The sequence below is a fragment of the Notamacropus eugenii genome, chromosome 1 (genome assembly GCF_028372415.1).
Source record: "Notamacropus eugenii isolate mMacEug1 chromosome 1, mMacEug1.pri_v2, whole genome shotgun sequence".
Classification (NCBI taxonomy): domain Eukaryota; kingdom Metazoa; phylum Chordata; class Mammalia; order Diprotodontia; family Macropodidae; genus Notamacropus; species Notamacropus eugenii.
The window spans coordinates 254165219-254177812 of record NC_092872.1 but is presented as its reverse complement, the minus strand read 5'-3'; the positions used below and the strand labels follow the sequence as shown (position 1 = coordinate 254177812).

Sequence of the window (12594 nt, the reverse complement as noted above, 5' to 3'; positions counted from 1 at the left end):
AGGCAAATAGACATCAAAGTATCTAAATAATTCACCTCAATTCACATTAAGGTAATGAAATGCATCACACATTTATTCAGTGCTCACTATGAATCAAGTCCTGTGTTAGACTATGTTGATATTGACAAGAATGAAGCAGTCGTCATCCTCAACAAGTTCACATGCTGCCAGAGAAGGGTTTAGCTAGAGTATGTATTCCAGACTGTAAGTGGAACAGAACATGGGCACAGAAAAAGAAAGCTTGTTTTTTGTCTGGAAGAGGATACTTAGTTCTAGCTTCAATGAATGAAGCTTTGATCCTAGACTGGAACACCCTCTGAGTCAGTGTAGGCTGTCAATCTAAATAGCTTGCCCGTTTAACTTTAGTCACTTCTCCTCCTTTTTCTCTGGGAAATGGGTATGGAAAGTTCTTTGTTGAGAGTTATTTTACTTGGCCACATCAATGAACACTATTCAACTGAGGATGTAGCAGACCCCAATCAGACATTTCCTTACATGTTAAATTTTTATATGACCTAGAACTAGTTCGAATGAGTACTAGAAACAGATTATCAACCCCAGCATTTCATCTGACAACCAAAGATACTACATGATGTTATTGTCCTTGTTGAATGGTGTGGAAATGTGTGAGTGTGTGTGTGTGTGTATGTGTGAGTGTTCTCATGGGTGATGGAAATCTTTCTAAAGGATGGGAGCCTATGGTTTACTAATCCTGTTTCTGAAGTTCTGCAAATAATTACAGAGTAAGAAAGGAACTCTGGTCTTACCTGTGACCATGGTTTGCTAAGAAGTTGAAAGATTTCATTTAACAAGCCCATCAGATGTAGAAATTTTGCATCATTGTACTTGAATCGATCACGAAAAAGGATAGAGCAGATCACATTGCATGGGGCACAGCCAAGGATGAAAGTGGGATCGGTGGGCTGACCTAATGTAGAAAAATTTACCAAAAGGGGGGGAATTAAATACAGTAAGAATGTTTCTAATGAAGTAGAGTCTGTGCATCTCTGCTACTCATATCTGAATACGGTACTTAGTTCCTTTAAGGTTAATGAATATTGTTCTATACCATCTCTTTTACTGCTTATTGGGAGGGCAAGTATGCTTATAATACCTGAGACAGGAAAGAAAGAATGGAGTTCTCTTTCCCAGTAGAGTTATTAACTTGTTCAGTCAACCAAGGCAGAGATTTTAAAATAATTCTAACTACCATTTAGGACTGGGAATGATGGAGCAGTTGGACCCCACATGCCCAGGAGCAAATAACCAAAAACCAACCCTTTGTTTTCCTGAGTTCCTCCACCAGACATTGGGCTTCTTCTTGAACTCTCTCTTCAATGGTTCTCTTCCCCATCCCAAAGTTCCTTAGGGTCATGAGAGAAAATCTGCGAATTTGTTTCCACCTTTCTCCATGACTGAAAACAACTCCTAGACAAAGGAGAGGAATATGACATTGATCGCTCTAACTTTAGAGGTGGGGGAGGGGTATAGTGACTGGATTTTCTGGCTTAGTCCATTGATTGAGTTTAATTTTATTCAAGTCAGCCCCAAATGCAATGGTAACATGGCAAGTAACAGGTACCTACCACATGAAGGTTATGTGGTAGCTGCTGTTAATAGAACAATAAAAATGAAACCAGTAACTATACTCCAGAGGGGTATATTCTACTGCATATACTCTGTCATATATTTTGCTTTTCTGTGACTCTCACATAAACTGAACTTACCTTTTCCTTTGGAAAAATCATCAAATATTGGTACATCTCCTCTCTCCATAAAAACATCTCCTTGATCAATTAGAGCTTCCTTGGTAACATTATATCCATGGAGCACCACAACAGGCTGGGTTCCAAAATAAAGAGTATAAATGGGGCCATATTTTTCAGCCAGCTGTGAAAAGAATGCCAAGAAATAGGATGAAGTTCAGTGTGAAATCTTAGAAAGTTGGGATTTATTCCCACAAGTGTTTTGTAACATGCCAGAGCCTATATATGCATGAGATTATATGCTATTAATGAATTATGGGTATATAAAGGCATAAGCTGTGGGGCAGCAAAATAGTATTCTCATTCCTTTTAGTTTGCTCCTTGGGAAGCCCTGTCCTTATGTGACATAGTATTTTTCTCAAGTGGAATCTCCCTTTGTGCTCCATTGGTACCTATCTAGTGTGAAGAGAATATAAAAAGTCTCTGGGGTTAATGTTTGGTAGATGACGTATGGCAGTTTTATAAGAGGAAATGGGAAAAAGTTACACAGATTGCAGAGGGCATTGGCATCTCCTAATGAAAGTTAACTACTCTCATTGCTTCTCCTCTAATTTCTTAATTTTTTTTTCAATAGTTCTTTAGTCATAGCTGGTCAATTCCAACTGATGATTCTAAAGTTATTAATGTTCTTGGCATTGCCAAATCTGATAGTCTTATCTCAATTTACATTCTTTTATAGCTCTTTACAACAATTGACACTCTTCTGCTCTTTGGGTTTCTTTTTTTTTTTAATTTAACTTTTAACATTTATTTTCACACAATTTTGGGTTACAAATTTTCTCCCCTTTTCTCCCCTCCCCCCCCCCAGACCCAAGCTTTCTAATTGCCCCTGTGACCTATCTGCTCTCTCCTCTATCCTCCCTCCCTGCCCTTGTCTCCGTCTTCTCTTTTGTCCTGTAGGGCCAGATAGCTTTCTTGACCCTTTAACCTGTATTTCTTGTTACCCAGTGGTAAGAACATTACATTTGGTCCTAACACTTTGAGTTCCAACTTCTTTAGCTCCCTCCCTCTCCACCCCTTCCCCTTGGAAGACAGGCAATTCAATATAGGCCATATCTGTTTAGTTTTGCAAATGATTTCCATACTAGTTGTGTTGTATAGGACTAACTATATTTCCCTCCATCCTATCCTGTCCCCCATTACTTCTATTTTCTTATGGTCCTTTCCCTCCCCATGAATGTCGACCTCGTATTGCATTCTCCTCCCCATGCCCTCCCCTCTATCCTTCCCCCCTCCCTGCTTGTGCCCCTGTCCCCCACTCTCCTGTATTATGAGATAGGTTTTCCTATCAAAATGAGTGTGCATTATATTCTTTCCTTTAGTGGATTGTGATGAGAGTAGACCTCATGTTTTTCTCTTGCCTCCCCTCTTTATCCCACCACTAATAAGTCTTTTGCTTGCCTCTTTTATGAGAGATAATTTGCCCCATATAACTTCTGCCTTTCTCTTCCCAATATTTCTCTCTCACTGCTTGATTTCATTTTTTTTTAAAGATATGATCCCAACCTCTTCAATTCACTCTGTGCACTCTGTCTCTATGTATGTGTGCGTGTGTGCATGTGTGAGTGTGTGTGTGCGTGTGCTCCCACCCAGTACACAGATACTGAAATGTTTCAAGAGTTACAAATATTGTCTTTCCATGTAGGAATGTAAACAGTTCAACTTTAGTAAGTCCCTTATGACTTCTCTTTGCTGTTCACCTTTTCATGGTTCTCTTCATTCTTGTGTTAGAAAGTCAAATTTTCTTTCCAGCTCTGGTCTTTTCATCAGGAAAATTTGAAAGTCCTCTATTTCATTGAAAGACCATTTTTTCTCCTGAAGTATTATACTCAGTTTTGCTGGGTAGGTGATTCTTGGCTTCAGTCCTAGTTCCTTTGACTTCTGGAATATCCTATTCCATTCCCTTCTATCTCTCAATGTAGAGGGTGCCAGATCTTGTGCTATCCTGATTGTATTTCCACAATACTTGAATTGTTTCTTTCTAGCTGCTTGCAATATTTTCTCTTTCACCTGGGAATTCTGTAATTTGGCCACAATGCTCCTGGGAGTTTCTCTTTTTGGATCTCTTTCACGCGGTGTTCTGCGGATTCCTTGAATATTTATTTTGCCTTCTGGTTCTAGAATCTCAGGGCAGTTTTCCTTGATAATTTCATGGAAGATGATGTCTAGGCTCTCCTTTTGATCATGGTTTTCAGGTAGTCCCAGAGTTTTTAAATTGTCTCTCCTGGATCTATTTTCCATGTCAGTTGTTTTTCCAATAAGATATTTCACATTATCTTCCATTTTTCGAATCTGCGCGGTATGTTCTGAGATATCTGTCTTTCTCATAAAGTCCTTAGCGTCCATCTGTACCATTCCAGTTTTGAAAGATCTATTTTCTTCAGTGAGCTTTTGAATCCCCTTTTCCATTTGGTTAATTCTGCTTTTGAAAGCATTCTTCTCCTCATTGGCCCCTTGCACCTCCCTTGCCAACTGAGTTAGACTAGTTCTCAAGGTGCCAATTTCTTCAAGATTTTTTTGGTTCTCCTTTAGCAGGGAGCTGATCTGCTTTTCATGCTTCTCCCTCATCCCTCTCATTTCCCTTCCCAGTCTTTCCTCCACCTCTCTAACTTGATTTTCAAAATTCCTCTTGAGCTCTTCCATGGCCTGAGCCCATTGGGTGGGCTGGGGCACAGAATCCTCGATTTCTGTGTCTTTGCCTGATGGCAAGCATTGATCCTCCCCATCAGAAAGGAAGGGAGGAAGTGTCTTTTCTCCGAGAAAATACCCTTCAATAGTTTTATTTCTTTTCCCTTTTCTTGGCATTCTCCCCAACCAGTGACCTGACCTCTGAATGTTCTCCTCACACCCTCCTCGCCTCCTGGTCCTCCCAGCCAGGGTTTGGGGACTGAGATTCAAATGCTGCTTCCTGCCTTAGGGTTTTTGGCGGGGGCAGGGCTGCTATTCAGTGCGAGAATTAAGTCCAGGTGGTCAGGGGCAGGGCTGCCTCTCTGGCTCAGTTCCCTCAGGGGGTTTATGCACAGACCATCCACAATGGATCCAGGCTCCCACCCATTTGGGGAGCCCCTGTCTGTAGCCGCCTCTCAGCTTCTATCTCCGGGGGGGGCCCGAGCCATGGGGGCACCCCACTCCCCTCTCGACCTGCCAAAGACACTCTCTCACCTATCCCCATCAGTCACCTGTTGGTGGGGGGGCTAGTGCTGCCGCTGGAGATCCTATCTCTGGAGCCTTCTCAGATCTGTACCTCTCGGAGCCGCGGCCTCTGCAGGTCCATGCTGGGCTCCGCGTCTGCAGCCCGACAGACCGTTTCCGAGAGGTTTGCAGGTCCCTCTGTGGGTGGGGGGACCCGCGTGGCCGCTGGAGATCCCGTCCCCGTAGCCCTCTCGGATCTTTTCCTCATGGTGTCGTGGCCGCGGCAGGGCTGCCCTTTGCTCCCCGGCCCGGCGCCCCGTCCACGGCGTGAAGGACCCCCCGCAAGAGGTTTGCAAGTCTCTCCGGAACAGAAATCTCCCTTGCTCCAATATTCCGTGGTCTCTGGGTTCAGAATTCGCCCTGGGTTAGTCCCCTCTAGCCGTTCTGTGGTTTGTGGGTTCGGAGTTATGTGTATGTGCGTCTTTCTACTTCGCCATCTTGGCTCCGCCGCTCTTTGGGTTTCTTACATCACTCTCTCTGTCTCTCTCTATCTCTATCTATGTCTCGCTCTATGTGTCTCTCTGTCTTTTTTTTTCTCTTACTTACATTATTACACCTTATTCATCTCCTTTGCTCAATCATAATCCATATTGAAATGTGAATTTTCCCCATTGTTCTGTCCTGGGCCGTCTTTTCTTTCCATACTTGCACTTGGTAACATCTTTATCCCTCTGGAGATAACTCCCAGATCTATACATTTTGCCCTAATATCTCTCTTGAATATCCACATGCATACCATCGTCAATAAAAACAAAATAGAATTCACTCTCCTTACCCTAACGATCCGTTCTCTTCCAAATTTTCTTATTCATGACTAAGATGCCACTATATAGGCAGAGGTCTTATCACTTCTCTCCCCAGATCAACAAACTTCAGCAGTTCCCTATTACATTTGGGACAAAATGTAAACTTCCTTAGTTTTTAAAGTCCTTTGCAACTGGGCTGAAACCTTTCCAGTTTCATTATTCCTCTTTCCTTATTCCGTAATTTAGATAAATTGACTTTCTTGCTGTTTCTCACACAGTACTCTATCTCCCATAACCTTGCCTTTGCAAGGCATTTGGGAGCCCTATGTTCTGGAGGCACTTCTTTCTTGCTTCTGACTCTTACAGTTACTTGTTTCCATCAAAACTTAGCTCAAGTACCACCTTCTGCATGAGGTCTTTCCTGATACCTTTCTGCACTGCCTTCCCATATACACATTACCTTACATTTATTTTCAGCATTTATGTTTACTTTGCAATTCTCACATTTCCCCTTTGGCTTACTTCCCTAATCTATATCCGCACTGGAATTATTGCCCCTCCAATGGATGAATGCTGAAGCTCTCTGAGTTCTACAAGAGTGAGCACAAAATTGTTATATGATTGCAGTGTTATACATAGATAGGGATACATATGTAGAGTATGTAAGTCATTATCTTTTTCTTCTAAGTCTTTTTCATGAATGTGTGTGTGGACACACACATGCCTTTTGTCTCATTCAAATGTGAAATCCTTCAGGACATGGATCATTTTGCTTTTGTCTTTGTAACCTTAGTTCCTAGTGCAATGCCTGTCACATGGCACATGTTCAGTGATGACTTTTTTGTTGATTGATTAAGTTCTGGCATATTCTGCCCAGATAAAAAAGCCCTAGTCACAATAATGTCTTCATTATATGCTATCTGTTTGTGGAGAACAAGTCTACCTAAGATCAATATAGTATTTAAGTATTTCTTAATCATTTACCATTTTAAAACTCTTCTGTCATTTTATTAGGTTACTCCCTTTGTTATTGGTCCCTGACAAAATTATTTAATCCCTAATCCCATTTTCCCCATAAACTATGGGTTTTATTGCACAATTTTGGATAGTGGGGTGATTTGGGAGAAATCATACAACATGTTATTGCAGGAATAGCTGTACATAATTTTGCTGAAATATTATTTCATTCTAAGGAGTGAAGAATGGGATAGTCTCAGAGAAACAGAAGAAATCTTGTGTGAACTGATGTGGAGCCAAGTGAGCAAATCAAGAACAACGTATGTGTTAAAAGCAACATTATAAAAACAAAAAACTTTGAAAATCTTGAGGACTATCATCAGCACACCAAGAACCGACCATGCCAAGGGATTAATAATGAAACATTCTATAGACATCCTGAAAGAAATGGGATAGATTAGGGTTCAGATGGAGACACTTTTCGTTCATAGATAATGCAGGAATTTGTTTTGCTTGGCCACACATTAGCTACAAGCATTTGATTTTCTTTGTAAGGTGGGAGCTTCAGGCAGGATGAGAAAAGATGAATTTCCTTGCACAAAAAAATGTGAATCTAATTAATTAAGTAAAATTAACCGTTCTCTTACTGTTTCCTTATTTATCTTGAACATCACCTCTCAGTCATTTTCCCCCATTATTTCCAGTGCATAGTTCCTTTTCCTTGGCAAGAAAAGCGTAGTCAAATAAGGAATACCTGAATTTGCCCCCTCTCTGTTGTCATTATTGTCCCATGAATGCCAAGCAAATGTCCTTTTCCATAGTTATCCTGCTTTTCCCACACAGAAATTTAAAAAACAACCCTCTTTGTTGTAGTTCATAACATTATTTTTATCGAATTGTGAGAGATGCTTAGGCCCATTCTCTGCTACCCAGACTTCTTTCTGCAGGTTTCTTTTCAAACAAGTTTAAAACCAGGACTTTAGATCTTCTTTCACTTTCATATCTCTGTGATAGAAGGACAAGAAGTTACCCTGGCATTATCTGTTCTTAATGAAGGCATGGTAGCTTTTTGTAATCATCATGCTCTTTTCTTGATGTTCAACAAATATTTATTCAGTAATCCACTCCCAAAATTTTCCAGGAATTGACATAAAATTAATTGACCATTTTTTCACAGGCTCTGAATTTTTTTCTCTTTTTGAAATTTGGCTTCAGAATGACTTGAGGCTTATGGTTCCATTAGGCATCAAGAAACAATAAAGCAAAGTAAAACTACCACTCCCTGCAAAATGGAGAGAAAAATAGATAGGAAACTGAGTAATCAAGAAATTTCTGCAGACTATCTCAGTTTCTTCTGGTTCTCCTGTTACATGCCTGGCTGCTTATTCTGAATCTGCAGTGCTGGATCATCATAAATCTCCTGCCCACTAAGGCTCTTTTCTGGCCCCTCTTTCCTTTTCACTCCCATGGAGATTCCATGGAGATGCCATTACACTTTCTAGCTAGGTAATTCAGTGTCTATGGTTTCAATTATCATTTATAAGCAGAAGATTCCCACATTCATATGACTAGGCTATCACTTTTGACCTCCACATATTTAGCTACTGAGAAGTGGATTTCTCACCCTGTATATCCTATTGGTATTAGAAACTTAATATGTCCACAATACAAGTCATTTGTTTTCCCTTAAAACTACACTTTCCTCCAAACATATCCATTTTCCTTGAGGGAACCCAAGAGGCAAACTTCATTTGGAGGCACCTCCACCAACCCTGATTTTTAGGTATGGGTTTATGTCTGACTTTTCATTCCTAATTATATCCAATTAATTGTGGTCAAGTCTGGTAGATTCTATCTTCGTGTCTCCCACATATATTCTGTCTTCCATCCTTACTTGTTTTCTGACCTAATAAAGAGTCTCATCCTCTCTACCTTGCTTAGACTACTGTAATAGACTTCTGAAACTGCACCCAAACTCCTTAACCCAATAAGTAACTTAGAGGGGAAGAAAAAATGGAATATGACCATCAAACTACCATTAAAATCCTTTAGAAATCGAGATAGCCCAGAACTGTTACTCAAGAGCCTTTGGGATGGCCTTTTCACATCAATGATTCCTCCCCTGAGACCTGAGGTTCCCAAACTTGTTTGGCCTCCTGTCTCTTTTTCAAAAAACTTCTTTAGTGGCTTCTTGGAAATCAATTTTCCTCAACATTTCAATTTTTTAAAAAAAATGCAAAAGAATATCTCAGTCGATACAACTTATATTTAATAATTTAGTGAAAATTAGTGGTTTCTAAAATTTTTTATTTCTATGACATAATGTCATAATGTTAAAATGTCATTACATGCAGATATTCCTGCAAATGGATGCTGGACTTCACAACCATAAATGTACTATAGACTTACCTCACAACACTCGCTTGTTAAGACCTGTGGACTGACAACATACTGATCTATTATAACTTACATTTTATGTAGTTTATTTGTTTATTTTTAAAAAGTAAAAAAATAAAAAAGTTTATTTTATTTAGAAAATAACGTAAATAATATGACTTTAATTCTATTTCACAACAGATAAAACACGTACAAGAAGTTTTTCAAATTTTTCTGCTATTCTGTCCTTATGCTTCCACTGCCAGCTTGTCTTTATTCAATGCTCCATAACTGCACCAGAGGCTATTATCACCTCCTGGATCATCCCAGTGACCCGCATTGCATGGTTTCACCCCCTTCGGGAACTTTTTCCCGTAGACTGTTGACTTTCGTTTTTGCCCAGGCCAAGCAAGAATCCTTTCACTGAGGGGCAATCGCTATGAATAAGGGACCCACCTTCCTCAAAACCATCACTTCCAATTACTAGACAACTGATCCTGGAAGGCAGGTAAGCCCCAGATTCCTAGGAGTGGCAGTCCACCCTGCAAACCACTGTTCCTACTTCCATTCAAGCCACTCCCAGCATCAGCCCTGGAAGCAAAACTCCAGCAACTGCTTTTGTAGGTGCTGAAGCCATAACTACTGAAGACTGCAAAAGAAAATGGTTCAGTATCAGAAAAGATATGACTTTTATCAATGGAACTGATGTTAAATGTGCTGTATTGCTACCAGTTTTGTAAATTTGCCCTAAGAAGAATCAGACCTTTCCTAGTGATATAGACCTGAAATGTCATACTCTGTATTATCTCCACCATACTGAGCACATAGTAAGTACTTAAGTGTTGATATTTTTATCCATTCTTTCAGTGAACTCCAACTTCAACACCCTGGGCCTAATATTTCTCCTTTGTAATGAATAATCCACACAATTAATAACTCAATATTCCTGTGGCAGAATTCTGACCATGTCATTCGTCTTTTCAAAAGTCTTCAGGGGCTCCCTACTGCTTCCCTAACATGGCACTTAAAGACCTCCACAGCTGGCTCCAATCTAATTGCCCAGATATATTTTGTATGACCCCTCATCCCAAGCTTTACATTATTGCCCAATCCACTTGCTTGTTACATTATCCCCCAATTCCTTGCCTTTGCCCAGGATGTCTCCCATGCCAGGCATTCACTCCCACCCTGTCCTCCAATCAGAATGTGTTATTTCCCTCAGGGTTTAGCTCAGGTGTTCTCTTCCACTTGAAACTTTTTTTTGGATCTTCCATTTACAAGTTTTTTCTCTGTAATTTAATTACCTTCTACTTATTTATCTATGAATTTGTCATATCCCTCTATTAGAACATAAGCACTAGGAGGACAGGAACCATTTTCTTTCAAAGTGAGATGATTTCATTCAGGTTTTTCTCCTGTGTCTGGCACTGTGCCTGGCACATAATAAGTACTGAAGAAGTTCTCATTCATTGACTGATTTATTTTTGCGTTTGCATCCCCAGAAAGTAGTGTGATGCATTACAAAAGACAAATACTTTATCCTACTGTTGAATTTCTTTTTGTTTTTTTTATTTTCAGTGTTCTACAATCACTACCATATAACTTAGATTTTTTTCCCTCCCTCCACCTCCTTACTCCCACCACCCCCCTCCCTCCCCAAGATGGCATGCAATTTTATATGGGTTCTGCACATACATTCCTATTAAAAACACTTTTACCATACTCATGTTGTGTAGTTTTAAATTTTAATTAAAATTTATTTTTAATAAGAATTTTAATTCTTATTAAAATGAATGGAAGAAATCCTAAAACAAACAAAACATAATACAATAGAAAATGATCTGCTACATTCTGTAGTTGAATTTCACAGTTCTTTCTCTTGATGTGGGAAGCATTTTGCCCTAAAAGACGAGTGGAAATTTTTTAAGTCCTTGCATTACAATGAAGTGCTAAGTCTACCAGAAAAAATCCTTGCAAACTGTGGCTGCTGCTGTGTACAAAATTCTCCTGGTTCTGCTCCTTTCACTCAGCATCAGATCATTTGTCTGTCCATTCCTCTCTGAACTCTTCCTGTTCGTCATTTCTTAGGGCACAGTAGTATTCTGTGACACTCATATACCACAATTTATTCAGCGATTCCCCAATTGATGGGCATCCCCTTGATTTACAGTTTTTGGCCATCACAAAATATATCAATGCTATAAATATTTTTGTACATGTAGTATCCTTTCCCATTTTTATAATCTCTTGGGGATACAATCCTAGAAGTGGCATTGCTGGGTCAAAGGGCATGCACATTTTTCTAGCCCTTTGGACATAGTTCCAAATTGCTCTCCAGAATTGCTGGATCAGCTGACAGCTCCACCAACAATGAATTAGTGTTCCAGCTCTCCCACATCTTCTCCAACATTTATCATCTTCTTGCTTTGTCATGTTAGTCAATGTGATAGGTGTCCTGTGATATCTCAGAGTTGTTTTGATATGTATCTCTCTAATCAATAGTGATTTACAGCATTTTTTCATATGACTGCAGACATCTTTTCATTTCTTCCTCTGAAAACTACCTATTTCTATCCTTTCACCATTTATCATTTGGGGAATGACTTGTATTCTTGTACATTTGACTCAGTTCTCTCTATATTTAGAAATGAGGCCTTTATCACAGACACTAGTTGCAAAAATTCTTTTCCAAATTTCTACTTCCCTCCTAATCTTGGTTGCATTGGGTTTGTTTATGCAAAAACTTTTCAATTTAATGTAATCCAAATTGCCCCTTTTGCACTTCATAATAATTTCTATCTCTTATTTAGTCAAAAATTCTTCCCTTCTCCATAAATCTGATAAATACACTATTCCTTGCTCCACTAATTTGTTTATAGTATCAATCTTTATACCGAGATCATGTATTCATTTGGACTTGATTTTTGTGTAAGGTGTCAGGCATTTGTCTACGCCTGGATTCTGCCACACTGTTATCAAGTTTGATAAACCCAAGGACCTCAACTTCTGGGATAAGAACTTACTGTTCAACAAAAATTTCTGGGAAAACTGGATGTATTGTTGAAATTCTTTTGCTATCAGAGTTTTGAGAAAACCATCAATGCATGCCTGGCATCATTGATAATGGAGATATCATTCATACAACCGTTGATTATACTGTACATAAGCTAGGACTCTAAATCACCATGAGTCCTGATTCTATTATTTATTTGAAGTGTTTGTGTCACATCCCCCTTCCAACACACACAGAGACATATTCCAAGCAGCTAGGATCCAAACCCCAAATTCTGTCCCTTTACCTGTGAGAATGTTGCAGTCAGATTCTTGAAATCCAATTGCAGGATGTTACCAATAAAGGGTAGAGGAGTGGGACCTGGTGGGAGCTTCCTCCTTTTGAATCCTTGGTTCCATAGGGACACAAAGAACAGGAAAAGGACACAAGCCAGAAGGGCAGTAGTGGTGAACCCCCAAGGATCCATTGCCCTGAAAGGTGGTCCTACAGCTCTCAGGGGTACTGGATCAGTTACCATACTTTTATAATCATTTGTAGAAAACAA

General features: G+C 39.7%; 1 protein-coding gene across 2 annotated transcripts in view; it reads right to left on the bottom strand.

Moving 5' to 3' along the window:
• LOC140517380 (cytochrome P450 2C23-like) overlaps positions 1–12582 on the bottom strand; it is a 32875-nt gene extending 20293 nt beyond the window's left edge. For both annotated transcript variants that reach the window (XM_072628574.1, XM_072628575.1), the window contains exons 1-4: positions 12337–12582; positions 1728–1890; positions 1279–1428; positions 768–928 (exon numbers count right to left, since the gene is read on the bottom strand). In XM_072628574.1, coding sequence (XP_072484675.1) covers positions 768–928; positions 1279–1428; positions 1728–1890; positions 12337–12567 — 705 coding nt within the window. In that variant the 5' untranslated portion in view covers positions 12568–12582. The remainder of the gene's footprint in view (positions 1–767; positions 929–1278; positions 1429–1727; positions 1891–12336) is intronic.
• Between the last annotated feature and the right edge of the window lie 12 nt (positions 12583–12594).